The sequence below is a fragment of the Phacochoerus africanus genome, chromosome 1 (genome assembly GCF_016906955.1).
Source record: "Phacochoerus africanus isolate WHEZ1 chromosome 1, ROS_Pafr_v1, whole genome shotgun sequence".
Taxonomy (NCBI): domain Eukaryota; kingdom Metazoa; phylum Chordata; class Mammalia; order Artiodactyla; family Suidae; genus Phacochoerus; species Phacochoerus africanus.
Genome location: NC_062544.1, coordinates 278,082,788 through 278,110,719, shown reverse-complemented (window position 1 = coordinate 278,110,719; position 27,932 = coordinate 278,082,788). Strand labels below are relative to the sequence as shown.

Below are 27,932 nucleotides of genomic sequence, written 5' to 3'. Positions count from 1 at the left end.
AGTGCCGGCTCGTTAACCCACTGTGCTGGGCCAGGGATCGAACCTGCGTCCTGGAGCTCCAGACACTGCAGATCTCTTTGGGTCATAGTGGGAACTCCTAGAATTCCTTAAAATGAAATGATAGAGCCTTTAAGGTGGGGCTTAAGCCCTGGGCTGGGGTTCAGGTTCATGGAAATCTCAAGAGATGATCTAATTAATCACGGCTTCTTCCCAGTAGGGGGCAGTGTTGCTGCTCGCTCCTCAACCTTGATGTAAGGTGCCCCCTACAGAGATGGCAAAGGTCTTCTCTGCTTACCTAGGGGTTGCGTCTCTTTTTCATCTCGAAAACGTCGATTTCTTTTGTGTCTTCATCTTATCGTCAGCCTCCTCTCTCTCGCTTGCTTTACCCTCCGGAGAGACTGAATACACACATGGACAAGGGTCAGCTTATATATAAAAAGAGAACTCTGACCCACAACCTGCTGTGCAGGAAACCGAGCCCTTGTCTCCAGGAACCAGCGCAGGAAGCCGGCCTGCTGTCAATCAATTGTGTAGGCAACCAGACTGCTGCCTTCAGTAACAACACAGGAAGTTCATCTATACCTTTTGCAACAACTGGCCCCAAGTGGCCAGGACTTAATTACTGACAGCTCTCCAATTTTTCCACCTTAAGGCCAACCAGAGAAAACTGAATGTGCGCCATAAACCTCACAAAGGAACTTCCGCTCTAATTACCCCACCGTCAGCTTCCCCAGCTGCACAGGTTCTAATAGGGCACAAGGAAGCCTTCCCTTTTTTCCACTAGAAAGTTTTTCCATGCTTCTGCCTGCCTTTGAATCTCTGCCAAAATCCAGGCGATGGTGGCCGACTCCCTGGCTGCAGAGATCTGTGAATAAATAGCCTTTGCTAGAGTTCCCTGGTGGCTTAGTGGGTTAAGGATCTGATGTTGTCACTGCTGTGGCTCAGGTTACTGCTGTGGTGTGGGTTCCATCCCTGGCCTGGGAACTTATGCATGCTGCCCGTAAGGTCAAAAAAAAAAAAAAAGCAAAAGGGGGGGGGGCTTTTCTTTTCTCATTTTGTTGGTCTTCATTGATTTCCACACTCCTCTGTGAAACTGATCCCTCAACTGTCTCCAGACTTGAACCTCAGGCCTTTCTAGCTATCCTTTCTCCAGGGAGTCTCATCAAGTCCCCTGACATTAAGGACCACCAGAATGCCAATGACACCCAAGTTCATACCTCCTGCCTGATCCCTCTCTGAGCTCCAGAATCATATACAAGTGCCCACTCCTTTTTTTTTTTTTTTTTCTTTTTGGCCGCGCCAGAGGCATATGGAAATTCCCGGGCCAGGGATCGAACCTGCACCACAGCAGCAACCCAAGATCCTTAACCTGCTGCACCACAAGTGTCCTCTTACAAGTGCCCACTTCTAGACTTGGACTTTGAAAATGGCATTCCAAACTTCTCATGTTCAAAAGACAAACCTAAAAATCTCGCTATCTCAGGAGTTCCCTTTGTGGTGCAGCAGAAAAGAATCCAACTAGTATCTGTGAGAATGAAGATTCAATCCCTGGCCTTGCTCAGTGGGTCAGGGATCCAGTGATACTGTGAGCTGTGGTGTAGTTTGCAGACGCAGCTAAGATCAAGTGTTGCTGTGACTGTGGTGTAAGCTGGCAGCTGCAGCTCTAATTCGACCCCTAGGCCGGGAACTTCTGTATGCCACAGGTGCTGCCCTAAAAAGCAAAAAAATAGAAATAAAAATAAGAAAAAGAAAAAAGAAAAATTTCGCCGTCTTCCCCATCTCAGTTAATGACACCAGCCTCCACGGAGCCATTCAACCTTTGCAGTCAACCCCAGGTAATCTCTTAGATTCTTCTTCTCACTCTTGGCTCTTGGCCTCTGCCCCCATTATTCAGAGCCACTCAGCGACTTCTGACAGCTCAGCCTCAAAACTGTTCTCATGTTTCTCTCAAAGTGTTTGTGTTTCTCCCCCTCCTTCTCTCTCCTCTGCTACTAGCCTAAGTCAGACCCCATTATATCTCACATAGGCCATGTGGATGCTCCGTTCATGCTGCGGAGTGAATGAACAAGCAGGAGGGTTGGTTTCTCCTTGACCTCCAATATCTGACTGTTCCCAGGGATTCTAAAGCACCTTGTCAGCAGATATAATTTATCTTTGGGGAAACTTTGAGATTACATCTCACGAAAGATACGACATTAACAAGGGGCTGGTGAAATGCAAAGGTAATTAATCTTCAAGTTAGGACTCTTGATAAAAAGAAGCCAAAGGTTTCCATATTGCAAAGAAGGTATGGATCCATTTGTCCTCAGCAGCACCGAGACCACATATTGATCACAAAATCCTTATTAATTCTCCCGGGTCATTATTGTTCTATATGGCTTTGATTACATGTTCTAACAGAGTTCTCTCTCTTTCTCTCTCTCTCTCTGTATATATATGTACAAATAAATGCATGTGTACTAGGATAAAGAGTAATAGCATTACCCATGTAGCTGAATCCAACTCTATAACAACTTTACATCTTGTACCATGTGTTCCAGATAATGCATGTATATAAAACATTAAACAGAGGTACAGAAGTGAGACCCTTTACCCCTCCCTCTTTTGTTTTTTGCTTTTGAGGACCGTACTTGTGGCATGTGGAAGTTCCCAGGCCAGGCATCGAATAGGAGCTGCAGCTGTCGGCCTACACCACAAACACAGCAACTCGGGATCCAGCTCACGGCAATGCCAGATCCGTAACCCATGAAGCAAGACCAGGAATGGAACCTGCATCCTCATGGGTACTAGTTGGGCTTGTAACCCGCTGAACCACGACAGGAGCTCCTTACACCCCACCTTCTTGATTCTATTCGCCTTCTCTCTGCAGAGAAACTGCTGATATGGTATTTATAATCACATGTGTATTTTTATACTTAGACTAAAATAAGTCTGTAAGCAAGAAGTTGTTTTTTGCTCATGGTGAGTTTTAAAAATTGGTATATTTAATTATTATTTGGCTAATTACTTTTAAAATTCAACATTATTTTCTCTTTCCCATTGTAGCCCAGTGGGATAAGAACCTGACTAGTGTCCTTGAAGATGCAGTTTTGATCCCTGGCCTTGCTCAGTGGGTTAAGGATCCAGCGTTTCTGCAAGTTGCAGTGTAGGTCGAAGATGTGGTTGGGATCCCACGTGGCTGTGGGCTGTGGTGTAGGCTGGCAGCTGCAGATCTGATTCGACCCCAACCCCATGAACTTCCACATGCCCAAGGTGCAGCCTTTGTTCCCACCGTGGCTTAGTGGTTAACGAATCCGACTAGGAACCATGAAATTTTGGGTTCGATCCCTGGCCTTGCTCAGTGGGTTAAGGATCTGGCGTTGCTGTAAGCTGTGGTGTAGGTCGCAGACATGGCTCGACTCCCATGTTGCTGTGGCTCTGGTGAAGGCCAGTGGCTACAGCTCTGATTGGACCCCCAGCCTGGGAACCTTCATATGCCGCGGAAGCAGCCCAAGAAATGGCAAAAAGACAAAAAAAAAAAAAAGAAGAAGAAAAAAGCTATTATTTTTTATGTATGGAAACATTCTGATTCATTCTTATTTTCTCTCCATCATTGAGGTTTATTGAATTGTAGAGAAATAATGAGCATCCATTCAATTAATTTTCATAAAGTGAATATATCCATGTGCTAGCCGCTCCCCCCCCCCAACTGAGTGGAGACGCAGAAAGCTAATTGCACTCCAGCAGCCTGTCACTTTCACGACATCGCCTGGTCATCATCGGCCCCACCTCCCCAGAGGAAACATCCTCCCTAACTTCTCACACCATAGTTGCCTGTTTAAAAACTCCAAGCAGGAAGAATAAGAATTTGAAGACTTGTGCCTGCCTTTTTTTGCTCAAGTTTATATATGAGAGATTCATCTTTCTTTTTTTTTTTTTTTTTTGCATAGCAGTAGTTTGTTCATTATTTTCTGTATGATTGACTGCATTTTTAGAACCATTTTAGGTTGTCAGAAAAATGGAGAAGACAGTTACGGAGTTCCTATATACCTTATCCACGTTGCCCAATTTCTTTCTTTTGTTTGTATGTTTTGTTCTTTGTTTTCTTCTTTTTATAGTCCGCACCTGCCACACATGGAAGTTCCCAGGCTAGGGGTCAAACAGGAACTGCAGCCGCAGCCACAGAAACTCAGGAGCTGAACCTGGTCTGCAACCTATGCCATAGCTCACAGCAACGCCAGATCCTTAACCCACTGAGTGAGGCCAGGGATCGAACCTGCCTCTTCACGGACACTGTGTTGGGTTCCTAACCTGCACAATGGGAACTCCCTTTCCCTTTTTCTAACCTCTTCTATTAGTATGGTACATTTAATGAACCCATATCGATATCTTATTAACAAAAGTTCGTAATTTATTTCAATTTTCTTAGTCTTTACCTAATGCCTTTTTTTTTTTCTGTTCTAGGATCCCATGTGACATTTAGATGCCAGGTCTCTTTAGGCTCCTGGTGGCTGTGGCGGATTCTCAGGCTTTCCCTCTTGATGTCCTTGAGTTTTGAGGAGGACTGGTCCGGCATTTTCTAGGATGCTCCACTATTGGGATTTGTCTGACGTTTTTCTCACAATAAGACAGGTTTATGTTGCTGGTGGGCAGACCAAGAGGTGAAGTGCTATTTTCATTACATCATAGCAAGCACATGTGCTGCCAACGTGACTTATGACTTGATGGTAGCCTTCGTCACCTGCCTTAGGTATTGTTTGTCAGATTTCTCCACTCTAAAGTTACCCTTCAGAGTTCCCATTGTGGCTCAGTGGGTTAAGAACCCCACCAGTCAGTCCCTGGCTTACTCAGTGGGTTAAGGATCCGGTTGTGGCAAGCTGCAGCACAGGTGGCAGATGCAGCTTGGATCCGGCATTGCTGTGGCTATGGTATAGCCTGGCAACTGCAACTCTGATTCGACCCCTGGCCTGGGAACTTCCATATGCCACAGGGGGAGCCCTAAAAAGAAAAAAAAAGTTACCCCCTTTCTCTCCGTTCTCTGTTGTGCAGTTTGGAAAGAGGCCACTCTGCACAGCCCTCACTTTTAGAGTGAAGAGTTTTTGTGCCTCACCTTGGAGGCAGGGTACCTACAGAAATTCTTTGGAATTCTTCTGCATGGGATGTTTGTCTCTTCTTCCTCATTGATTAATCTATTCAATCATTTATTTACGTTAGTATGGACTTTGTGGATATTTCTTTCATGTTCTGGGTTATAATGCAATACGACTTTATTTTGCTGCCCAAAAGTTCCAGCTTTGGCCACAGGGAACATTTTCAGTTGGCTCCTATGATCCTCTGCCCTTTAATATTCCTAACAATGTTTTTTGTTTTGTTTTGAGTACTTCTTTACTTTTGGGGACTATCAGATTATCCAGGCTCATGTCATGTATATTTCCTACCCATGTCTTAGAATCAGGGGTTTCTCCAAAGAGATCTGGTTCATCTTATTGGAGAATGGTATTAGAAACCCAAATCGGGAGTTCCCGTTGTGGCGCAGTGCAAAAGAATCCAACTAGGAACCATGAGGTTTTGGGTTCGATCCTTGTCCTCACTCAGTGGGTTAAGGATCTGGCGTTGCCGTGAGCTGTGGTGTAGGTCGCAGACGTGGCTCAGATCCTGCGTTGCTGTGGCTGTAGCGTAGGCCAACAGCTGTAGCTCTGATTCAACCCCTAGCCTGGGAACCTAAGCCACAAATGTGGCCCTAAAAAGCAGAAAACAAACAAACAAAAAGAAAACCAAAATCTGGGTACTCAGCCATGCTTATTGTTACTGAGGTATCATTTCTTATAAGCCCTCTCCGATGACAGAGCAAAAATATATGTGTTTATACTACATGGTGAATATATACTTAGCTGTAAACACTTGTCTGTGTAGCCATCTGTCTTTATATTAGGCAACTCACGAGTTCACACTGATATCACAAATCCATTACTACAGGGGTCCTACCCCTACTCCTGTTTAGCCACAAACTCCCACTCTAATAGAGAACCCTAGTCCTACCATCTGCCATCCATTGATATAATTGATCCATTCCGGTATATATCTAGCAGTATCAGAACGGCTAACCAGCGCCCCGAGGGAAACCACTTTATCCACGAAGTACGGAGCTCATCTGCAGTTCCTTTTGCCTTTAGTCTTAGGGAGCTATCTCACTTCCAAAGACACTTAGGTCAACCTCGTCCCCACGCTCACCCGCCCATCCCCTTCACTGAGGTTGTTTCAAATGTTTGAAATGCATTTAACCACTCTGGTCACAGTCTGCATACCTTCCTGGGATCCTCCAGCTTCTTCAAGGATTTTTAAAAATTTGCAATCAACAAATTGTCCTCTTTGTTCTATAGATTTTGACAAGTGCATAATATCTTCCTTATATCCACCATTACAGTAATTTTACCACTCTAAAAACTTACAACAATTTTACTGCCCTAAAAATCCCCTGTGGTATTCATCCTTTCCCCCTTCCTCCTGAACTCTAGTAACCACTGATCACTTTCCTGTGTCCACGGTTTACGTTGTCTAGAGTGCCATATAACTGGAGTTCCCACTGTGGTGCAGTGCAAAGGAATCCAACTAGTAACCATGAGGTTTTGGGTTGGATTCTAAATGCACTCATTTCATACAAGCTTCTTTTACTTAGCAATATACGTTTAAGATCCTTCTACGTCTTTTCATGGATTAATACCTTTTTGGCTGAATAATATTCCACTGAATGGAGGAACCACAATTTGCTTTTGTATTTGTTTAATCAGTTCCTTAGAGAAGTATGTTAAAATTCCACTCTGTAGATTTTTCTTTTTTCTTTTTTTTTCCTACCATTTTGTCTTCATACATTGATGATATACATATTTCTTTTCTTTTCTTTTTTATGGCTGCAGCTGTGGCAATTCCCGGACCAGAGGTCAAACTGGAGCTGCATCTATGACAGCAGGACAGCTGTGTTAAGGATCCTGCCATCCCTAACCCACTAGAATCTAAATGTCTCAAAATAGAAAAGTGGTTACATTACGGTAAGTAAGATAGAAGATTATCCTACATACTGGGGTATTTTATGTGGTCATTAAGATAACATTTACAAATAGTTTGTAACAACATGGGGGATCCCTGTATTATAAAGTTAAGTGAAACATTCAAAGTCCTGGATTATACATACAGGATGCTATGCATTATTTCAAAAGACCGTAAGAAAACACACCACAATGTTAACACCATCTGCTAGTGATGGGCTTATATGGGATTTCTTTTTTTTTTTTGTCTTTTGTCTTTTTTGTTGTTGTTGTTGCTATTTCTTGGGCCGCTCCCGCGGCATATGGAGGTTCCCAGGCTAGGGGTTGAATCAGAGCTGTAGCCGCCAGCCTACGCCAGAGCCACAGCAACGCAGGATCTGAGCCGCGTCTGCAACCTACACCACAGCTCACGGCAACGCCAGATCATTAACCCACTGTTGCTCAGGGACCGAACCCGCAACCTCATGGTTCCTAGTCGGATTCGTTAACCACTGCGCCACGACGGGAACTCCCTTTTTTTTTGGTTTTTAGGGGAACACCCTCGACCTATGGAGGTTCTCAGGCTAGGGGTTAAAGCAGAGCTGTAGCCACCAACCTACACCAGAGCCATGGCAATGTGGGATCTAAGCCTTGTCTGCGATCTACACCACAGCTCAAGGCAACACCAGATCCTTAACCCACTGAGCAAGGCCAGGGATCAAATCCATGTCCTCATGGATGCTAGTTGGGTTTGTTAACCGCTGAGCCACAACAGGAACTCCAGGATTTATTTTCTTATTATACCATTCCATGTTTCTTTTCTTTTCTTTCTTTTTTTTTTTGCAACAATTGTATTCTTTTTTTTTTTTCTGTCTTTTTGCCTTTTCTAGGGCTGCTTCCACGGCACATGGAGGTTCCCAGCCCAGGGGTCTAATCGGAGCTGTAGCCTCCAGCCTACGCCAGAGCCACAGCAACGTGGGATCCAAGCCACGTCTGTGACCTACACCACAGCTCATGGCAGTGCCGGATCCTTCACCCACTGAGCAAGGCCAGGGACCGAACCCTCAACCTCATGGTTCCTAGTCGGATTCATTAACCACTGAGCCACGACGGGAACTCCTATATTCTTTATTATTTATAAAAAAATACATAAACTTATCTGAAAGTTCCCTGGATTCTACCTTCTCAAGGTCATGCTGTATGTATGTATATATGTAGTGTCTTTTTGCTTACCTTTCCAAAAAGGACTCTGCCAGGAAGGAAAAAATGGATCATTGAAGCAAAAATGTTTGCCCCATCAAGTTTATTTGCCACCTTTTTAGTAATAAGCCATGGGCTCGGTAAACGTGCATGGATGGAGCGCCCCAGACCAGCTGCAGAGACCTCTCTCCCCCATCAGGGATGGAGCCATATCAGCCTACCTGTCACCCAGTTACTGTGCAGACTGTGTATTTGGAAGTATTTTCAGAAGGGTAAAGCATTCTGTTAGTGGAGATGTTCTTATTTCTCTTCCTGGTTCTCTCCATCCCACCTGTGATGAATTATTATGATACTGTTGTTTTAGAACAGAAATTATCAAAAAAGAGAACACAGAAAAACAGAAAGGATCAACTAATGAAAAGCTGTTCAAGAAATACAATTTAAATATTTAGAGAAAATATTTTTCCAGGAAATATGTCCAAATTTAATTCACAAATAAATTTAAACAGAAAGCTAGAATCTATAAAACATATTAATTCAGTGAAAAGATTTAGTAGTAATTAGGCAGAGCTGAAGAAAGGATCCATGAATAAAATAAGTAGGTTGAAAATATCTAGAGCAAAGCACAAGAGAAAAAATAATGGAAAGTATGAAAAAGGAGTATAAGCAATATGGGAAAAGGACTAACACAGGCCCAGCTGGATTCCCAGAAGTAGAGAAGAAAATGAATGGAGCAAAAGAAATATTTGCAGAGATAGGGATTGAGAGCTTCCCAAAACTGATTTCAAAAAATCAAACTACAGATTTTAAAAAATATTAAAAAGTCAGGCAGAATTATTCCAAAGAAAATCACAGGTAGGCACATCATAATACAAGTGCAGCAAACAAAATACAAAAGAACATCTTAAAATAAGACAGAGGGGAGTTCCCTGGTGGCTAGCAGTTAAAGATTTAGCACTGTCACTATTGTGGCTTGGATTCAATCCCTGACCCGGGAATTTCCACGTGCCATTGGCACAGCCAAAAAAAAAAAAAAACAAAAAAAAACAAAAACGAAACAAAGCAAAAAAAAAATCAGACAGAGGGAAGAAAAAGATACATAACTTCAAAGAATCACCAATAAGATAGATACGTTATTTCTCAAAAGGAAAGATAGGATTCCCTGTCCCAGAAAAGGAATAACATCTTCAAAGTGCTGAAAGAAAATAACTGCCAACTGAGAATTCTATACCCAGTGACAATACCCTTTAAAATTGAAGGCAGATTAAGATTTTAATAATTCAAGGAGCATGTTGTAATCTGTGGTGCTGTCACTAAAATAATAATGAAAGAATGTAGATAATAAATTAATAGTGGGGAAATATGAAATAAAGAAAAACACTTCATTAATTCAAAAAAGGAAAAAAGAAAAGGAACATAGATAAAACTAACAGGAAATAATTATATAGCTGATAGCTTTAAACCCAAATGCATCAGTAATTATATTATATGTTAAAGGCAAGATACTCCAATTAAAAAACAAAGATTACAAAGCAGTATAAAAACACAAAACCTACTATAAGTGCTTTATAAGACATATCTTTTAAATATAAGGGTATAGGAATGCTGAAAGTAAAAAAACGCAAAACAGGGAGTTCCCATTGTGGCTCAATGGGTTAAGAACCGACAACTATCCATGAGGATGTGGGTTCAATCCCTGGCCTCTCTCAGTAGGTAAGGATCTGGTGTTGCCATGAACTATGGTGTAGGTCGCAGATGTGGCTCAGATCCTGCGTTGCTGCAGCTGTGGTGTAGGCCAGCAGCTGTAGCTCCAATTTGACCCCTAGCCTGGGAATTTCCACATGCCACAAGTGCAACCCTAAAAAGACAAAAAGCAAACAAACAAAAAGAGAAAACAATATACCATGGAAACACTAAACAAAAGAAAGTTGTACTAATATATTAATACCTGACAAAATATACTAAGAATCATATTAAGCATTTCATAATAAGACTCAATTCATCAGGGATGCAAAAATTCTAGATTTATGTGTACTTAATACATCATCAATGGGAGTTCCCATTGTGGCTCAGTGGTTAAGGACCTGACATTGTCTCTGTGAGGATTTGGGTTCAAACCCTGGCCTCAGGTTAAGGATCCAGCATTGCTATGGGTTAGGCTCATTTTGAGTGGCTTTTTGTTTTTACTCTTTTTGTTTTTCTGTCCCCTTGCCTTGACCCCACCCCACAAGCCTTCCCTGATGATCATTTTGTGACTGTTCTCACCTGGGCTCTGGGGTTTCATGCTGGACCAGAATTTATAAAGGCAGGATGGGGTTTCTGTCTCGTAGGGATGGAGGGGGCCATTGGTGCCATCATAAGACCAATATGTGAGTAGGTCAGTTTTTGGCTGGGGGTGGGGTCTCCAGCCCCACATCTCTGGACTCTCATTCTTCTAAAATCGTGGTCTCTGGGCAATGGAAATTCATGAGTTCTTTCTTTCAGGGCTCTCAGCCCAGGTTCTGACTTCAAGCAATGTACTTACTTCCTGTCTGCCATCTTGGTTGTTTGTGTCTTAAGTTTATCCCGTGGAAGTCAAATTGCCTGCTGATTTGGACAAGGATCCCATTAGGTCAGAGGCTTCTGGCAGTCTTCTTCGGCCTTCGTTGTGCCAGTCATCTCTTTTTAGCTGTCTATTTTTATACCTTATCTGTCATGGCTTTGTGTTCAGAGCTAAAGGGTGGATCCAAGCAAGAACTCATTGAGCTGTCTTGTTCAAAACACTCCTCTCTATCATTCTTATTTTCAGTTTACTTCCTTGTCACACTAGAGTTTAAAGAAGCTATTTTACTTCATCATGTCGATGCCATGACTCAAAAGGAGCAGGTATGCCTATCACCCCAAATGACAAATGAAAAACAGAGTTCAAGGGTTTCAGCTCAGGTTCAGTGCATGAGCAAATGGACAGTGACCTGCAGAGCCTGTACCTTCTCACAGGGCTCATAGCCTCTCCCATTTTACTCTTCACTTACTCTTGGTGCCAAGAGAAATAGAACACTGAACCATTGTGGCATTTTTTAGGAAGTGTTACTGAAGTATAATTACCGAATCATAGCATTTACTAAAGACAACTCCCTTGGAGTTCCCATCGTGGCTCAGTGATAACGAACCCGACTAGTATCCATGAAGACTTGGGTTCAATCCCTGGCCTCACTCAGTGGGCCAGGGATCTGGCATTGCTGTGGCTGTGGTGTAGGCCGGCAGCTGTCACTCATACTTGACCTCTAGCCTGGGAACTTCCATATGCCGTGGGTGCAACCTTAATAAGCAAAAGCAAAAGCAAAAAAAAAAAAAAAGACAACTCCCTTGACCAGTTTTTCAATACTTTTGATACCTGGAGGATTTGGGGATTTCCAGAAGCATATCAGAGCAGATAGGTTCTGATTTGCTGTCATAGCACTGAGTTTTAATTTAGATACTGTTGGGAGTTCCTGTCATGGCTCAGTGGTTCATGAACCCAACTGGCATCCATGAGGACACAGGTTAAATCCCAGGCCTTGCTCAGTGGGTTAAGGATCTGGCATTGCCATGAGCTGTGGTGTAGGTCACAGACACAGCTCAGATCCCACGTTGCTGTGGCTGTGCTGTAGGCCATCGGCTATAGCTCTGATTTGACTCCTAGCCTGGGAACCTCCATATACCACCAGTGTGGCCCTAAAATACAAAAAGACAAAAAAAATTTTAAAAAAATTTAGATACTGTCATTCCCACTTATGCCTCCCATAAAATTTTCTAATCCAAATGTCCTGCTCCAACATTCTGTTAAACTCAGCTCAACTCAGCAAATGTTCACTGAAGCTCTGTCATGCCCATACACCCCCAGGTGGTATGGTCTGGTCTGGGACTGGTCCAAAAAGGGGTGTCCCCTGAATCATGGCTAGATGAGCCATGAGTTATCTACTCAAGAAATATCCAGGAAGTCCTTTCCACATGTCAAGCTCCTTGCCGGTCATAGTAGAAAGTCAAGTCCATTGGTGGAGCCTGTTCTCTGGGAGCTTCCAACATGGTCATTGCTTCTTGACATGTCAGGCAGCAAATGATGAGTCCACACAAGGATGGAGGAAGAGGGTCCATTGGGCCAGGAGATGAGCCCAGAAACTCTTGTGAAATTCCTGGTCAAAGCTGAAATGTGCTGGCCTTTGGTAGGGGCTTCAGAAATGAAAAGAATAGCCCTGAGGGCCTTAGAGGGTGGAGAATGATGGTCAGAGGTGACACCCCTGTGCTGTTGGAACTTGCACAGTGGTCCCCACCCGGAGGAGATCACTTCTGCCAGAAAGTCTTTGTGTTGGGGGTGGGAGCATTGGAGAGGCTGGCGAGAGAAAGGACATTTCGCTCTAATTTGCAAGATGGGGAAATTGGGACATAGAGCGGATTGGGTATTCTACAACCTGCCCACAGAGGCACTCCGTAAATGCTGTCTGGAACTGACGAGTCATCCAAGGAGGTTTATTTACTGAGAAAAATTGTAAGGAAACAGATCCAAGCTCAGATTAAGATATTACTTAGCGTAAGGATTCAGTCTGAAGACACGATGGTCATCAGCATCTTTGCACTGTTTAAAAATTGTACACATGAGCCGTTCCAGTTGTGGTGCAGTGGGAAAGAACCCGACTAATATCCAAGAAGATGCAGGTTCAATTCCTGGCCTTGTTCAGTGGGTCGGGGATCCGGTGCTGCCATGTGCTCTGGTGTAGGTCAGCAGCTGCAGCTCTGATTCGACCCCTAGCCTGGGAACTTTCATACCATCTGGGTGCGGCCCTAAAAAGCAAATAAAAAAAAAAAAGAGTATATCTAAAGAGATTTTGGAATCAGCTAGAGGTTTCCTCTGAATATATTTCCTCTGATCCTCCTCGGAGTCATGACAGACACCACCCCTGATTTCTTTACATATTCCTTCTACCCCGTGGAGGACCTGCAGAAACCCACATGCATCTGGGCTTCCAGGATGAGGTCCTCATAGAAAAAACACAGAAACCACGACAGTGGCTATGGACAGTCCATTTCTAAAAAGTCACCTTCATGCACAGTCCCAATAAGACTGCCTGCACTAATTTTAAATTCAGGCTTGCCAATGCCCTTCCATTTCAGGCACTTTGGCCACAAGAGTGCTCCTGTCTTATCAGGAATTGGAGGTACACCAAAATAATATCAGACCTGCAACAGCCGAGCAGATGCTAATCTCACTCCTGCGTCTCCTTGTTCCTGGGCGAGTGAAAAACCCAGCATATTGTTACCTGCAAAATCCACAGCATCTAAAAGGATTATATACCGTCAGTGTCAACCGGATGGATTGGATTTAAAAAAAAATAAGGAGATGTTTGTATTCAAATGTCAAACACTGTGCGTGCAGAGTTAGCGTTCTTTCTTAGCCATAAATAACATTCCAGGCTGTAATTAATTTATCCATGTTCTTATCAGCACAGCTTTACTCCAGGACATAAAAGGGTGGAGAAAGGCAGAGAGGGGTAAACCAACACTGTTATTTCTTTTGGAAAAGATTTCATAGTTGGATTTGTGCTCTTTTCATAACAAGGTTCGGGCTGTGGTTATTTGTCAAACTCAAGGGCAGCTGTGATGTCTGAATCTGTGGGTTCATAGCCAGCTGGGTCATCTCTTTGGATGAATTGAGGGGGCCAAAAATTAGTGCTGTCATCCCCCAAACCTGGGCAGATACAATTTTTTTTTTTTCTTTTAAGGACGAACCTGTGGCATGTGGAAGTTCCCAGATGAGGGGTCGAATCAGAGCTGTAGCTGCCGGTCTATGCTGCAGCTTGCAGCAATGCCAGATCTTTAACCCACTGAGTGAGGCCAGGGATCAAACCCACATCCTTATGGATACTAGTCAAGTTCTTAATCCACTGAGTCACAGCGGAACACGAGAACTCCAGATGCAGTTTAAATGACTTTTTTTTCTTTTTTGGCCATGCCTGCCGCATGTGGAAGTTCTGGGGCCAGGAATTGAACCCAAGCCATAGCTCTAAGCCACAGCAGTGACACCACTGGATCCTTAACCCACTGCATCTCCAGGGAACTCCCTCCAAATGACTACTTTGATGGACAATCCTTCTGTCCATCATCAGCTTCACTCAGTGCCACCACACACAGCAAAGCCCCATAGAATTGATGCTGTAGTGTTGAGTTTGCTTCATGGGAGAGATGGTTGTCACCTGTCCTAAATCAACAGTTCCTAAGGTGGCAGCCCTAGGACATCGGGGGTCTCTAAGGCTGCAGAATTGTAGGTAAAATGTTGCACATGTGAGCATTTGGGGTAGGGGTTGGGGAGAGCCACAGCTTTTTTCAGATTCCCAGGCAGGATCCTGAAAAATTAAGAACAATTTTGCTCTAAAAGGACAAACAGGACATACAAAAACGGTCAAAAAGCAGGAGTTCCCATTGTGGCTCAGCAGGTTATGAACCTGACAAGTATCCATGAGGATGTGGGCTGGATCCCTGGCCTCATGCAGTGGGTTAAGGATCTGGTGTTGCAGTGAGCTGTGATGTAGGTCACAGACTTGGCCCAGATCCCGAGTTGCCGTGGCTGTGGCGTAGGCCGGCAGCTGCAGCTCCAATTCGACCCCTAGCCTGGGAATTTCCATATGCCTTGGGTGTGGCCCTAAATAGCAAAAACAAAACAAAACAAAACAAAACAAAAACCTGTCAAAAAGCAAGCTGTGAGCAAGGCCAAAACAATTCAATGAGGAAATGAGTTCCCAGGCATACAAACTGAAGGAACAGCCAGAGAAAGGGCTTTGCAGAAAACTTTGTCCTGGAAGGGAAGGGCTAGAACAAAAGTGACAAAATACCTACAGAACCAGGCAGGACATTCGTCAGGCGAGGCCTGCTAAGTGTTCTTGTCAGGGAGAGGGTGGAGTCTGCATTTTTCTGGAAAAGGGCTGATGCCATCAGCTCCTGCCATTTGTTATTCTGCCAAATATGGGCATGAAGTTTCTAGATCCACTGAGCTTTGTGAGAGAAGCCAAAAGTCTAGATGTTTTGAGGAAGAGCTCTCAATTTCTTTTTTAACCTGAAAAAAAATTTTAACCTGAAAAAAATTGTTTGTACAGCTGGAAGCAGAGGGCTGACCCCATGAAGAAGGGTCTGGAAGGGCGAAAAGGAGGGGGGTGCACAAAGGATGGAAATGTTGCATCTGCTGGTCTGGGAGCCCAGAGAGCAGAGCAGGGGCAGCTGGAATGGCCTGTGGAGCCACGAGCAGACAGGAGGTGCATTCTTTTTGGAAGAGGAGCTGCCCTGGTGAGGGTTTTAAGAGAATGTTGGAGAATGACACATTTGGGAAGAATGGCTCTTGTGTGCTGGACTCCCAGCCAGAGAGGAATCCTGGGAGGAAATCGAAATAGGCCTCCTATGAATATACAATATACACACAGACACACACATATATATACATACATATGTATGACTGGGTCACTTTGCTGTGCTGCAGAAATTGACACAACATTGTAGATTAACTCTAATTAAAAAAAAAAAAGAAAGAAAGAAAGAAAGAAAAAAGAAACAGGCAGAGTTCCCATTGTGGCTCAGTGGGTTGAGAATCCGACTAGTATCCAAGAGGATGCAGGTTTGATCCCTAGCCTCACTCAGAGGGTTAAGGATCCAGTGTTGCCACAGGCTGCGGTGTAGGTTGCAGATGTGGCTTGGATCTGGTGTTGCTGAGACTGTGGTTTAGGCCAACAACAGTAGTTCTGCTTTGATCCCTAGCCTGGGAACTTCCATATGCTGCAGCTGCAGCCCCTAAAAAGACCAAGAAGGAGGAAGGAAGGAAGAGAAAGAAAATAGGCCCCTGAAAAATGAGAGCACCAATGGCCAGGAGAGAAGACACAGACACGTCCAGCCGCCTGCGTGGGATGGCGACAGGGCTGGGGCAGCACAGCAGGGACCAGGCCCCAGGCGGCAAGGCCAGGCTCTCCTCCATCATTCTGCACCTTGCCATCCCCTGGGGCAGGATGGGGACTTCCTCCTTCTTGGCCTTCTCACGGGAGAAAGTATTGTCATTTTAGCCTAGCCAGCACCCAGGTTATGTTCTGGGGCTGCTCAAGAAAGGCTGCTGACCTTCTAGGCATTTCTCACTGAGATATGGAGTTGCCCATTGGGATAGTAGAAGCCACAGAGTTCAGGTCCAGAAGCAAGAAGGAAGGGCAGGGAGTGTTCCCAGGCTAAGGCAGAGGCATCTGGATGCCAATGGCATAGCAGCCAGTGGGAATAGCAAAGAGCTGTCTGCAGGACCCTGGGCTCCATACATGCATCCTGGGTGGATTACACTGGTCCTCCCTGGGGACGAGGCCAGCGTGTGACAAGCGTTAGGAACATCAGCAGGAACTCCAAACCATGAGTTGAGACTGGAGGTTCTCCTAAGAAAGAAGGAAAAGTGGCTGCAGCTCTGGCTTTGGATGTCACTGCATTGGGGTGGGAGGTCCCAGAAGTGCCCTCTCCCAAGGGACAGTCCCCAGTGAGGGGGACCAAAAAGAATGGAGAAGATGGAGAAGCCAGAGAGAAAAAAGAGGAATGGCTCAAGGACTCTGTGGCTCTGCTGGTATGATTATTTAAGACCAAATCACACTGGTACCATGGGAAGAGATGCGAATGAAAGAATAAAAGGAGAAGGAGAGGAAGAGAAAAGAAGCCATTTCAAGGGCACCAAGGGCAACAAAATACTCTCATTCTCATCCATAATCGTGCTTTACCATTACAAATGGGAAATGACAACAAAAGAGTATCAGCATCATAAAATAATTCATCACGGGTGGGACGGAGAGACCTGGGAAGAGAAATAAGAGCATGTCCACTCACAGAAGGCTTTATCTTTCTGAAAACACTTCCAAACCCACAGTCTGCACAGTAACTGGGTGACAACCGGGCAGGCATGGCTTCACCTCTGATGGGGAAGTCAGTGGTCTCTGCAGCCGATGTGGGGCGCTCCATCCACGTACGATTACCTGGCCCATGGCTTATCACTAAAAAGGTGGCATGTAAACTCGATGGGGCAAACATTTTTGCTTCAATGATCCATTTTTTCCTTCCTGGTGGAGTCCTTTGCGGAAAGGTGAGCAAAAAGATAATGCATACAGGGAGTTCTCATTGTGGCTCAGCAGGTTAAGAACCCAACTACTATCCATGAGGACACAGGTTCGATCCCCGGCCTCTCTCAGTGGATTAAGGATCCTGCATTGGTGCAAGCAAGCGGTGGCATAGGTCAGATATTAGGCTTGGATCTGGCGTTGCTGTGGCTGTGGTGTAAGCCGGTGGCAGCTGCAGCTCTGATTCGATCCCCAGCCTGGAAACTTCCATATGCCACAGGTGCAGTTTAAAAAGAAAAAAAAGATACTGCATACATATGCATGACCTTACATAATCCAGGAAACTTTCAGATAAATTGTATTTTTTTCCTAAATATTAAAGAACATAGTAGTTGCAAAAAAAAAAAAGGAAAAGAAAACATAGAATGGTATAAATAAGAAAATAAATCCCACTTAAGCCCATCACCAGCAGACATTGTTAACATCGTGATGTGTTTTCTTACAGTCTTGTGAAATAATGCATAGCATCCTGGGTGCTCAATTTATTTAGCGCTTTGCATTTTTCCCTTAACATTATAATGCAGGGATCCCCCATGTTGATACCAACTATTTATAAACATTATCTTACTGATGGCATAAAAATATTCCAGTATGTAGAATAATCTTCTTCATACTTAACATAACATAACTACTTTTCTATTTTGAGACGTTTAAAGTTTAGTTATTGTAAGTAAATCTACAAAGAGCATTTCTTTCTTTCTTTTTCTTATTATGGCTGCACCACCTGCGGCATATGGACGTTTCCAGGCTAGGAGTCCAATCGGAGCTTCAGCCAGGCTACACCACAGCCACCGCAAAGCTGGATCTAAGCCAGATCTGTGACCTACACCGTAGCTCACGGCCATACAGGATCCTTAACCCACTGTGAGGCCAGGGATCAAACCCGCAGCCTCGTGGATACTCGTTGGGTTCGTTACTGCTGAGCCACAATGGGAACTTCACAAAGAGAATGTGTATGCCTAAAGCTTTCCTACAGTTCCCATCCCCTCCGCAGGATAGATTTCACATAGAACAAGGACATATCAAGACAAAATCATAGACATTTTAGGACTTTAAAAAGTGGCTGTGTGGATTTAGACTAGCCCCGGGGGTGCAGGGAACTGACAACTCTGCCTGTGCCAGCTGCACTGCATCTTAAATGCCACACTCAGTGGACCGCGTCCCAGAGCCTTCAGTGTCCTCCTCCCCAAGGGACCCAACCCCCAGGCTGAGGCCCAAGAGGGGTGACTGGCAGAGAAAGCCTATGGGAGCCCAAGAAAATGTCTTGTATCTCTCCGTCAGGAATCCAGTTTCTCATCTCCCTCCCTGCAGACCTTGTTCTGCAGGACCGTGTTCCCCCCGCGCTTTTACAGGACTCTGGGAATTGCTCATCCCCAGCTCCCTGTCCCAAGCTGGTGAGCAGCTGCTGTGAAATTTGCCTGGAGATCCCTGGGGCCAATGCTTCGTTTGCCCCTGGCAGCCTCAAAGGTTGTTCCCTCTACCTCAAAGACTTGGAGCTGGGGTGTCAAAGCGCGAGTGGCTTCAGCCACTGATACGTGCCCTGCCGGATCCTTTTCTGTCTGGTCTACAGCTGCACCACCAGCTCAGGGCCGGCGACCCGGGGTCGTAGGCGTTCAAAAATATCTTGCCAAATAGATGCATGGCCACTGCTAGGATTCCGGGTGCCGCTAACAGGAGTCTGCTGAGGTTTTGGGCATTTTTGAAGTTACTGTTTGGAGCTGTTTGAAGGAGTGTTTGGCGAGTGCTTGGCTGAGAGTGGAGGGCTTTGGGAAGGACTTCTCTTGGCCACTGGGGCTTCTTGCCTGCCACCTCCAAACCCCTCAGGAAGGTACATACGTCTGGCTGGCTGCCAGTTCTCATACGGACGTTCTGCTGGCTCTGCACCTACCCCGCGTGCCAAAGCGATTGCAGGAGACGCAGCGTGGGAAGGATCGGGGTGGCTCGGGGCTAGCCTGGTGTGGTCCGGGGTCCTTGGGCTCCGCGGGACGCCCGGGACGGGGCGGGGCGCCCTCTGGCTCCCGAGGCTCCGCCCGCCCCGCCGCTCCCTTGCCCCCGGAGCGCGCCGCCTGGGGCGCGACTGTCGGTGCCCTGCGCTCCGCCTGCGCGGACCCAGCTGCGCTCCCGGCTGTCTCGGCGCCCCGGACCCGGTAAGTCGAGGACTCCTACCTCCCGGCTCCTCACACCAAGCGCGATGCCCTAGTCGGGCGACCCCGAGGGGGGTTCCAGCGACCCGGTCTCAGCCCCTGGGCCGCAGCGGGCAGCCCCAGGCAGGAGGCACCGCGACCCCCTTAGTGGGAGGGAGAATAGAGGCTCGGCCTCACGCCGCCTCCTTTCCCTCTGCCCTCTTCACTTCTAGAACGTCATCCCGCCACCAAATAATCACAGCATTTCCCCATTATTACTAAAGTACAGTCGTTCTTGCAGAAAATTGGGAAAATACCTAAAAGCATCCAAAGAAAACTAAAGCCGTCCACGGTCCCAGTCCCTGCTTGTTTTCAAAGACCTCCAGCTCAGGCAATGCTTGCATACATACCCAGCCTCAGTTTCTTGAGTGTTGGCATCTCCCCGGGAAAAAGGCATGGGGCACGGAGAACATTCCTGGTATCTGATCTTGATTGTAGTAACGGGAAAGGGTGGCACTTGTAGAAGAAAGCTGACCCAAGAGCAGTCGTGTATGTGGGAGTCTATACAAGTGACAGCCACCTTCCCTCCCCAACCCCCAAGCGCCCCTACGCTGATTTTCAAACTGTTGTATGTGAACTGACAGTTTTGAGTCCACTTTTAAGTTAAGATGGAGCTTCCAGCCCCATTAAGGAAGAGCCTTGTCAACAACCACAGCTGTCACTTATGGTCCTGATGGTGGGGGACTTTGTTGTGATCACACCTTTGTTTTCATTCATGTGATGACTCGGACCCATGGGTTTCTACCCAGGGGCGCAGAACCCCTCTGTTGGCCCTGCTCTGCACCCTGCTGCCTATGAGAGTGAGCTGAGGGGAGTGTGAGGAAAGCGTTCTCAGTTTCCAGAATACTCACGTGTGTCTTGTTTTTGATAGGTCATTAACAAGTAGGTTGTTCTGAAAATAAAGACCTCAGAGGAACGCGCTCCGGTGGTGTCAAGTCTGAAGGCAGAGCTGGTGAGTCAGTTTCTACTGGGCTCGGCTTTCCTGGACCTGAGTGGGACATTCGCTCACTCACCTGTTCCTGTAGGCATGGCTGTGTCCTGGGAATATTTACTGTGCAGCTGCCCTCTGCCAGACCCTGTTCTTGTCTTTGGGCTACATGGGAACAATACAGGCAAAGATCCCTGCCCTTAAAGGGAAGACGAACAATAGACAATGAATATAATAAATAAGAAAACTCTACGAGGTGTAGGTGATAAGTACTTTGGAAAAAGGGAGAGCAAGATAAGTTTTATGGGGAGCAGGGAGGGGGGATGAAAATTATGCTGTATTATTGACAATTACTGGTGGCCTTAAACCTTTTAAGAAATAAGGTGCGTTGCAGATATACATATATATAAATACTATAAAATTATATGTCTCATAAATAATATATGATTTAAATTATAATGATATAAATTATTATAATTATAATTACAATATAATATAAATATCTAATATAATCTATATAATGTAAATTATATATAATATAAATAATAAATAAAATTATATAATATAAAATATATGATATAAATATATAATCTACATAATATAATATAAACATATAATACTATAATATATTATGGAATAATATGAAATTTAATATAAAAATAAATAATGCTAATAAAATAAATGTACATAAAAATGGTTTAAATGTTATGTAAAAACAGACTCCATTGAAAGAGGTTTTCATCGGGTTACCCGCCAAGGTCTTTCCAGAGATCATTTTACTTTACTGATTATTTGCTCTCACAGTCACATGGTAGTTATATTGAATTCAATACTTTGCATTCCTGTTTAATTCAGCAAATCCTTATTGAATCACTCTGGGGTGCTGGGGTGGGGACAAGGTGAGCAAAACAGTCTCTGACCATCCTGAGCTCCTGGAATGAAATCACAGACAAGTCTACAAATGACTACAACACAACTTAGAATATGAGCGGTACAGACAGGCCACTGTGAGGGCTCAAAAGAGGGAAGGGATCATCTGGATGGGGCTTCACACACAAGTTAGCATAGGAGTGCGCTGTTGGCGGGCCAGTCAAAATTTGACAAGCAAACATGGTGGTCCCGCCTCTCTTGCAGACAGAGCAACAGCAAAAAGCAAGAGATAGGGAAGGTGAGGGCCTGTTCCATGCCTCCCCAAACCATATGGTATCGTCAAGGGGGATTCCATTATTCCCAATTTTCAGATAAGGAAACTGGGGCTCCCCACATTCATTTAATTTGCTAAAAGTGAGATTTCTCCTTCTATGTGACTTAGCTGCCCTCCCAGAGCCTGCTGTCACCCATTCTCTATGCCAAAATGCTCATCCTTCTTCCCACATTGAGTTTGCCTGGGTCCCTCTCATCAGCTCCCTGCTTCACATTTCCATCTTCTTACCCCAAAGCCCCTCTCTGTCACCCACAGAGAGGTCTGGAAAGCTCTTGGTCCTGTGACCAGACTCAAGAGCTACACCCCACATCCAGCAGGGAAGTGTTGGAAAGCCCCTTTCTGATCTTCAAGGACAGTTGGATGTGGTTTCATTCTGATTTTTTGAGACCCTGGCTATCTTAGTGACTCTCCTCCTGCTCCTGGGAAAGAAGGTAAAAAGCCCAAGACAAAGACTTTCTGGAAGGGTCTGGGTCCCTGTTGGCTTCTTTGCTGCTAGAAGGAAAATGTATCTCCAAAATCTGGACATCACGTTGCAATAAAAATGAAAACAGGAGTTCCCGTCGTGGCGCAGTGGAAACGAATCCGACTAGGAACCGTGGGGTTGTGGGTTTGATCCCTGGCCTCACTCAATGGGTTAAGGATCCAGTGTTGCCATGAGCTGTGGTGTAGGTCGAAGACGCCGCTCGGATCTGGTGTTGCTGTGGCTCTGGCGTAGGCTGGCGGCTGCAGCTCTGATTAGACCCCTAACCTGGGAACCTCCATATGCTGCGAGTGCAGCCCTAAAAGGACAAAGGACAAAGGACAAAAAAAAAAAAATGAAAACAGTTGACAATTATTTCCAAGGAAAATTGGCTCATAGAATCCTTGACTCAGTAAAAGCATATTCACCCAAATTAAGCTTAATTATTTCTACCCTTATTCTGCTTCCTGGAACAAAGAATGATGATTGCAAGACTGGATGTTCTTTCTAGGAAATGCTTAAGGAATGTTTAAAGAATGACAGGAATGTCACCCCCATCCCACCTAGATAAGTAAGCTAGGGTCCCCACCCCACCCCCTGCCCCGGGAGCTGCATGGTTTAGGGGAGACTGAGCCAAGGCTGGAACCCAGATCCTGACATTCCTCCTTCTCTAACTTGCCACCAGAATCTGTCCCTCTCAAAAGTGAGCCTGGAGTCAGCCACGGAAGCCTTGCCCTTTCAGCAAACGCTTCAGAATGATTGGTGCAGCACTAGGAAATCTGTTCCAGAAGCCTGCAGGGGTTATCAGTGCTGATACGGGAGAAATGCAGGAGGGTGGTGCTTGCTGGGAACAGCATGATGTCACCCACTGCCCCCTCCCCTCCCCTCTGAGTGCAGTGGGCGAGCTTACAGAATGCCGGGGTGCTGGAGGCCCTTTGGTCTCCATTTGCAGCTGTTCAGCTCAGCTCAGCTGCCCAGAGCCCAAAAGCCTGAGTCATTCTCAGTAGCCCCGCAGCTCTGGGACTAATGGGGGGAAAAAAAAAATTGTGCTCACGTCGATTGGGGGCAGTGTCTATGCCTCATGAGGAGTCTCAAACAGGCAGAAACAGAAACTTCTAGAACCCTCCCTTTCTTTCTGGGCCCAATCAGGCCAATTTGAGAATGTTTAGCAGAGGCTCAGTGTCAAACTGGTTGTATCTGGAGTTAGACCTTCCTGGTTCCTGCTGCTTCTGCCTCCTCCAGCCCTCTGCTCACTCTGCAAGCCACAAAAAAGCTGTGGTTCTCCCTGGTGGGACAGAGGGTCTTCTGATGGCATATTCAGATCAGATGCCAATTCCCAATTGGTTAGACCCAGTTTTACCTGATACAATTGGCTGGCTCCTCAGTTCCTTTGAACCTAAATACAAACCCACCTTCTCTCTGGAAGGTCAAGAACTCCTTTTTCTATGCTGATAAACTGTGAGTCCATTGGAGTTCTCCATGTGGCTCAGGGGTAACGAACCAGACCAGGATCCACAAGGATGCAGGTTCAATCCCTGGCCTCGAAGTGGGTTAAGGATTTGGCATTGCTGTGAGCTGTCGTGTAGGCTGGCAGCTGCAGCTCCAATTTGACCCCTAGCCTGGGAACTTCATATGCCTTGGGTGTGGCCCTAAAGAGAAAAAAAAAAAAAAATATATATATATATATATATATATATATATATATATATGAATCTAAGGCTAAAAGATGAAAGTTTGGATGTATTTCTGATAGAAGACATGACCTATCAAGTCAGCTTGCCTCAATGGAGCCCAGTTTGCTACAAAGTTAAGGTTGTTGGGTCATTGGTCTTCAAGCTCCTTTGAGTCCAACAGTCTTAAGCTGTGGCCACTAGGCAATGCTTTGGCCTGGTGATAGATGTGAACTTGGAGAATGGCACAGAAGCCCCAGCTGTCATGCGGGTCGGGTTCTGTGTCATTTACACCATCCTGTCGCTTAGAGCACTGTTGCCAAGCTCATTTTTTGACTCATTACACAAACACACCATGTGGCCCAGCACACAGGCCTCGGGGACGCAGAAGGCATTGAGCAAAAGCAATACAGTAAATTAAGCAGAGGGGCAGAAAAAGACTTGTTAAAAATTCAGAGCTGTTATTTGAAAAGCAGTTAATTAACTTGGCTTTTCTGGTCCAGTGTAAAGCTCCGAAAGGCTTGTTGGAATTGAAGGGGCCAGCGATGAGTTAGGACGGGGGCAGCTGTGGTCAACGGTGATGCTTTCATATTTCTCTCTGCAGCTTGCTTCAGATTACTTCAGAGATGGGCCAGACTGAAACACAACATCTGAAAAACAAACAGGATTTGAAAATAATGCCATGAAATGATTGTCTCTCTCTCTCTCTCTTTTTTTTTTTTTTTTAGGGTCGTGCTTGCTGCTTATGGAAGTTCCCAGGCTAGGGGATGAATCAGAGCTGCAGCTGCTGGCCTACACCACTGCCACAGCAACGCCAGATCTGAGCCACATGTGCAACCTACACTGGCAGCTCATGGTAACGCTGGATCCTTAACCCACTGCATGAGGCCGGGGATTGAACCCACATCCTCGTGGATACTAGTCAGGTTCATAACCTGCTGAGCCACAATGGGACCTCCATGACTGCCTCCTAAAAAAATTCTTTTGGGTGCTCTGAAACACAAAAGAGCAGTCAGTTTCCTAAGAGCGACACCATAGCCGAGCGGTTTTTAATCTTGGCTACCAAGAAGGGTCACCTGGGAAACTTTGAACAGTCTCAGTGCCAGACAGGAACCCAGATCAAGGGTCTCTCTCTTCTTCTTACAAGGCCACAGTCCTATGGGGTTAGGGTCTTGCCCTTCTGACCTCATCTAACCTTAATTACCTCCTAAAGACCCTCCCTCCAAGCACAGGCACATTAGGAGCTAGGGGTTGAGCATTTGAATTGGGGAGGACACAATTTGGTCCCTAGTATGTCATATAAAATGCAGAGACATCGGAGTTCCTGCCATGGTGCAGTGGGTTAAGAATCCAACTGCAATGGCTCGGGTTGCTGCAGAGGCACAGGTTTGATCCTCAGCCCGTTTCATTTGGTTAAAGGATCTGCTGTTGCTGCTGCTGTGGTGTAAAATGCGGCTGTGGCTCCATTCAATCCCTGGCCTGGGGACTTCATATGCCTCAGGTGTGGCCATAAAAAAACCAAAAAACAAAAAACCCAGGAATTCCCACTGTGGCTTAGTGGGTTAAGAACCCGATATGGTGTCCATGAGGATTGAGTTTGATCCCTGGCTTTGCCCAGTGGGTTAAGGATCCAGTGTTGGTGCAGACTGTGGCATAGGTCAGATATGGCTCAGATCCTGTGTTGCTGTGGCTATGGCATAGGCCTGCAGCTGCAGCTCCAATTTGACCCCTGGTCTGGGAACTTCCATTTGCTGCAGGTTCGGCTATAAAAAGAAAAAAACGAAGATTTAAAAAAATGCAGGAGTTCCCATTGTGGCTCAGTGGAAACAAATCTGACTAGGAACCATGAGGCTGCAGGTTTGATCCCTGGCCTCACTCAATGGGTTAAGGATCTGGTGTTGTCGTGAGCCGTGGTGTAGGTTGCAGACGAAGCTCGGATCTGGTGTTGCTGTGGCTCTGGTGTAGGCCGGCAGCAACAGCTCCGATTAGACCCCCAGCCTGGGAACCTCCATATGCTGCAGGTTCCGCCCTAGGAAAGACAAAATGACAACAACAACAAGAAATGCAGATAGGATTCCCATCGGGGCTCACCAGAAAAAAATCTGACTAGCATCCATGAGGACACAGGTTCGATCCCTGGCCTCGCTCAGTGGGTTAAGGATCCGGCTTTGCCATGGGCTGTGGTGTAGGTCACAGACACGGCTCGGATCTGGTGTTGCTGTGGCTGTGGTGCAGGCCAGCAACTACAGCTCCAACTTGACCCCTAGCCTGGGAACTTCTATATGCCATGAGTGCGGCTCTAAAAAGCCAAAACAAACAAACAAAAAATGCAGATAAACAACACAAGGAGTGTATTTAAGGGACTCATTCTGGTGATTACCTGTGAGAGTAGTGAATAGAAATAAAAGTGAATCAATTTATTAACTGATCAACCAAGAGAGGGCGATGTGCAGATCCCAGGTGGCACATTCCGTGACGGGAGTATGGGAGGGCACCCCTTTCACTGAGATTTGTAAAAATTGTGTGCACGTGTGTATGTTGGTGGGGGCGTTGGATTAGTACAAACTTTTTGATTTCAGGTTGCACTTTTCTTTTAGAAAGTTCGGTCTCTGGCTGTGAAACCCTGCCACCCAGGATGATCCTGTCTAATGCCACGGCCGTGACGCCCTTTCTGACCAAGCTGTGGCAGGGGACAGTACAACAGGGCAGCAACACGTCTGGCCTGGCCCGCAGGTCCCCAGGCCATGATGACGGCAAGCTGGCGGCTCTCTACATTCTCATGGTGCTGGGCTTTTTTGGTTTCTTCACCCTGGGCATCATGCTCAGTTACATCCGCTCCAAGAAGCTGGAGCACTCCCACGACCCTTACAACGTGTACATCCAGTCTGACAGCTGGCAGGAGAAGGACAAGGCTTACTTTCAGGCCCGGGTTCTGGAGAACTGCAGGGCGTGTTATGTCATAGAAAACCAGCTGGCCGTGGAACGACCCAGTGTCTACCTTCCGGAGATGAAGCGTTTGTCATAACCCCGTGGACGGTTAAAACTGGACAAAGCCTCCTCGACGATCTGCTTTTTCTTATCCTTATAGTCTTTATTGTACGGATATAACCGTTTTCAGCTTTTTTTTTTTTCTATTGTGAGGGGTGGATTATTAACACGCTGTTTCTAAGATCACATTCCTTCTGTAATAGACTGGCCATTGCTCCCCAGTGTCTGTGCCTGCCTTGTTCATTTCAGCAGAATCCCTGAGCTCACGCCTCTGAGAATGAGAGCTGCATTTCCCAGCCTCCTTTGCAGCTAGCAGGGTCATGTGATGACGTTCTGGCCAATAGAAGCAGGAGTGATGAGTGCAATTTCCCAGTGAACCTCCAAAAGGGAAGGATGTATCCTCCACTCTCCTCTCCCCCTTCCCAGCAGCTGGGGCTTGGAAGAGGTGGGGGGCCAGCCTTGATCTGGAAGGACAGTGTATTCACAGAGGGCAGGTCTGGGTCCCTGGGCAATGGCATAAGGCAGCGTCTAGTCACCACCAGCTCAGACTTTGTAGGAAAGAAACTAACTCTGATCTCCCTTAAGCTGCTGTTGTTTGGGTTTCTGTTAAAGTCACAGAATCAATACCCTAGCGAATACACCTGCCTTATGGAACTGAGCCTGAAGACATATTGTTTCTAGATTTGTCACCGGCATACTGGCCCACTGGGTACAGGACGAGGTTACTCTGCCCTGACGATGATGGCTCTTGCTTCCTCTTGCCTCCCTGACTCCCACACCTCCCTGAAGCTCACCCTTCACACATCCCCTCCTCCAAACACACACAAACACACACGCACAGGCACACGCATGCACACAAACACACACAGATACACAAGGACATACGCACATACTTCCTATTCGCACAGCTCAATCCCAGGCCTCTAGAATTAAGATGCAGGAGAAAAAACAAATCTCACTTCAAATGTGTACTGAGGGGAAGGCACTGAGTTATCATGGCAGAGAGAGGGTGGAACCTTCCATCTCAAGGGCCCAGGGGACGGAGTGGGTGCAGGCAGGTGGCAACACCTGAGACTCAGGTGGCAGAGCTCTTTGAAGTGATGTGCCCTTTGGGGTTGAATCATGTCTCCCTCCCCAAAAAGATACCTTCAAGTCCTAACCCTGGCA

The 27,932-nt window shown here is 45.9% G+C and overlaps 1 protein-coding gene across 1 annotated transcript; it reads left to right on the top strand.

Moving 5' to 3' along the window:
- The first annotated feature begins 19,398 nt into the window (after nucleotides 1-19,398).
- Nucleotides 19,399-27,423, top strand: KCNE1 (potassium voltage-gated channel subfamily E regulatory subunit 1). Its single transcript, XM_047795973.1, has 3 exons — nucleotides 19,399-19,479; nucleotides 20,387-20,467; nucleotides 26,375-27,423. The coding sequence occupies exon 3, from the start codon at nucleotides 26,413-26,415 to the stop codon at nucleotides 26,800-26,802; it is 390 nt and encodes a 129-aa protein (XP_047651929.1). The 5' UTR covers nucleotides 19,399-19,479; nucleotides 20,387-20,467; nucleotides 26,375-26,412; the 3' UTR covers nucleotides 26,803-27,423.
- Nucleotides 27,424-27,932: the final 509 nt, after the last annotated feature.

Bases quoted from the DNA above. Each gene is read 5' to 3' on its own strand.
- KCNE1 (XM_047795973.1), top strand. From the start codon at position 26,413: ATGATCCTGTCTAATGCCACGGCCGTGACGCCCTTTCTGACCAAGCTG.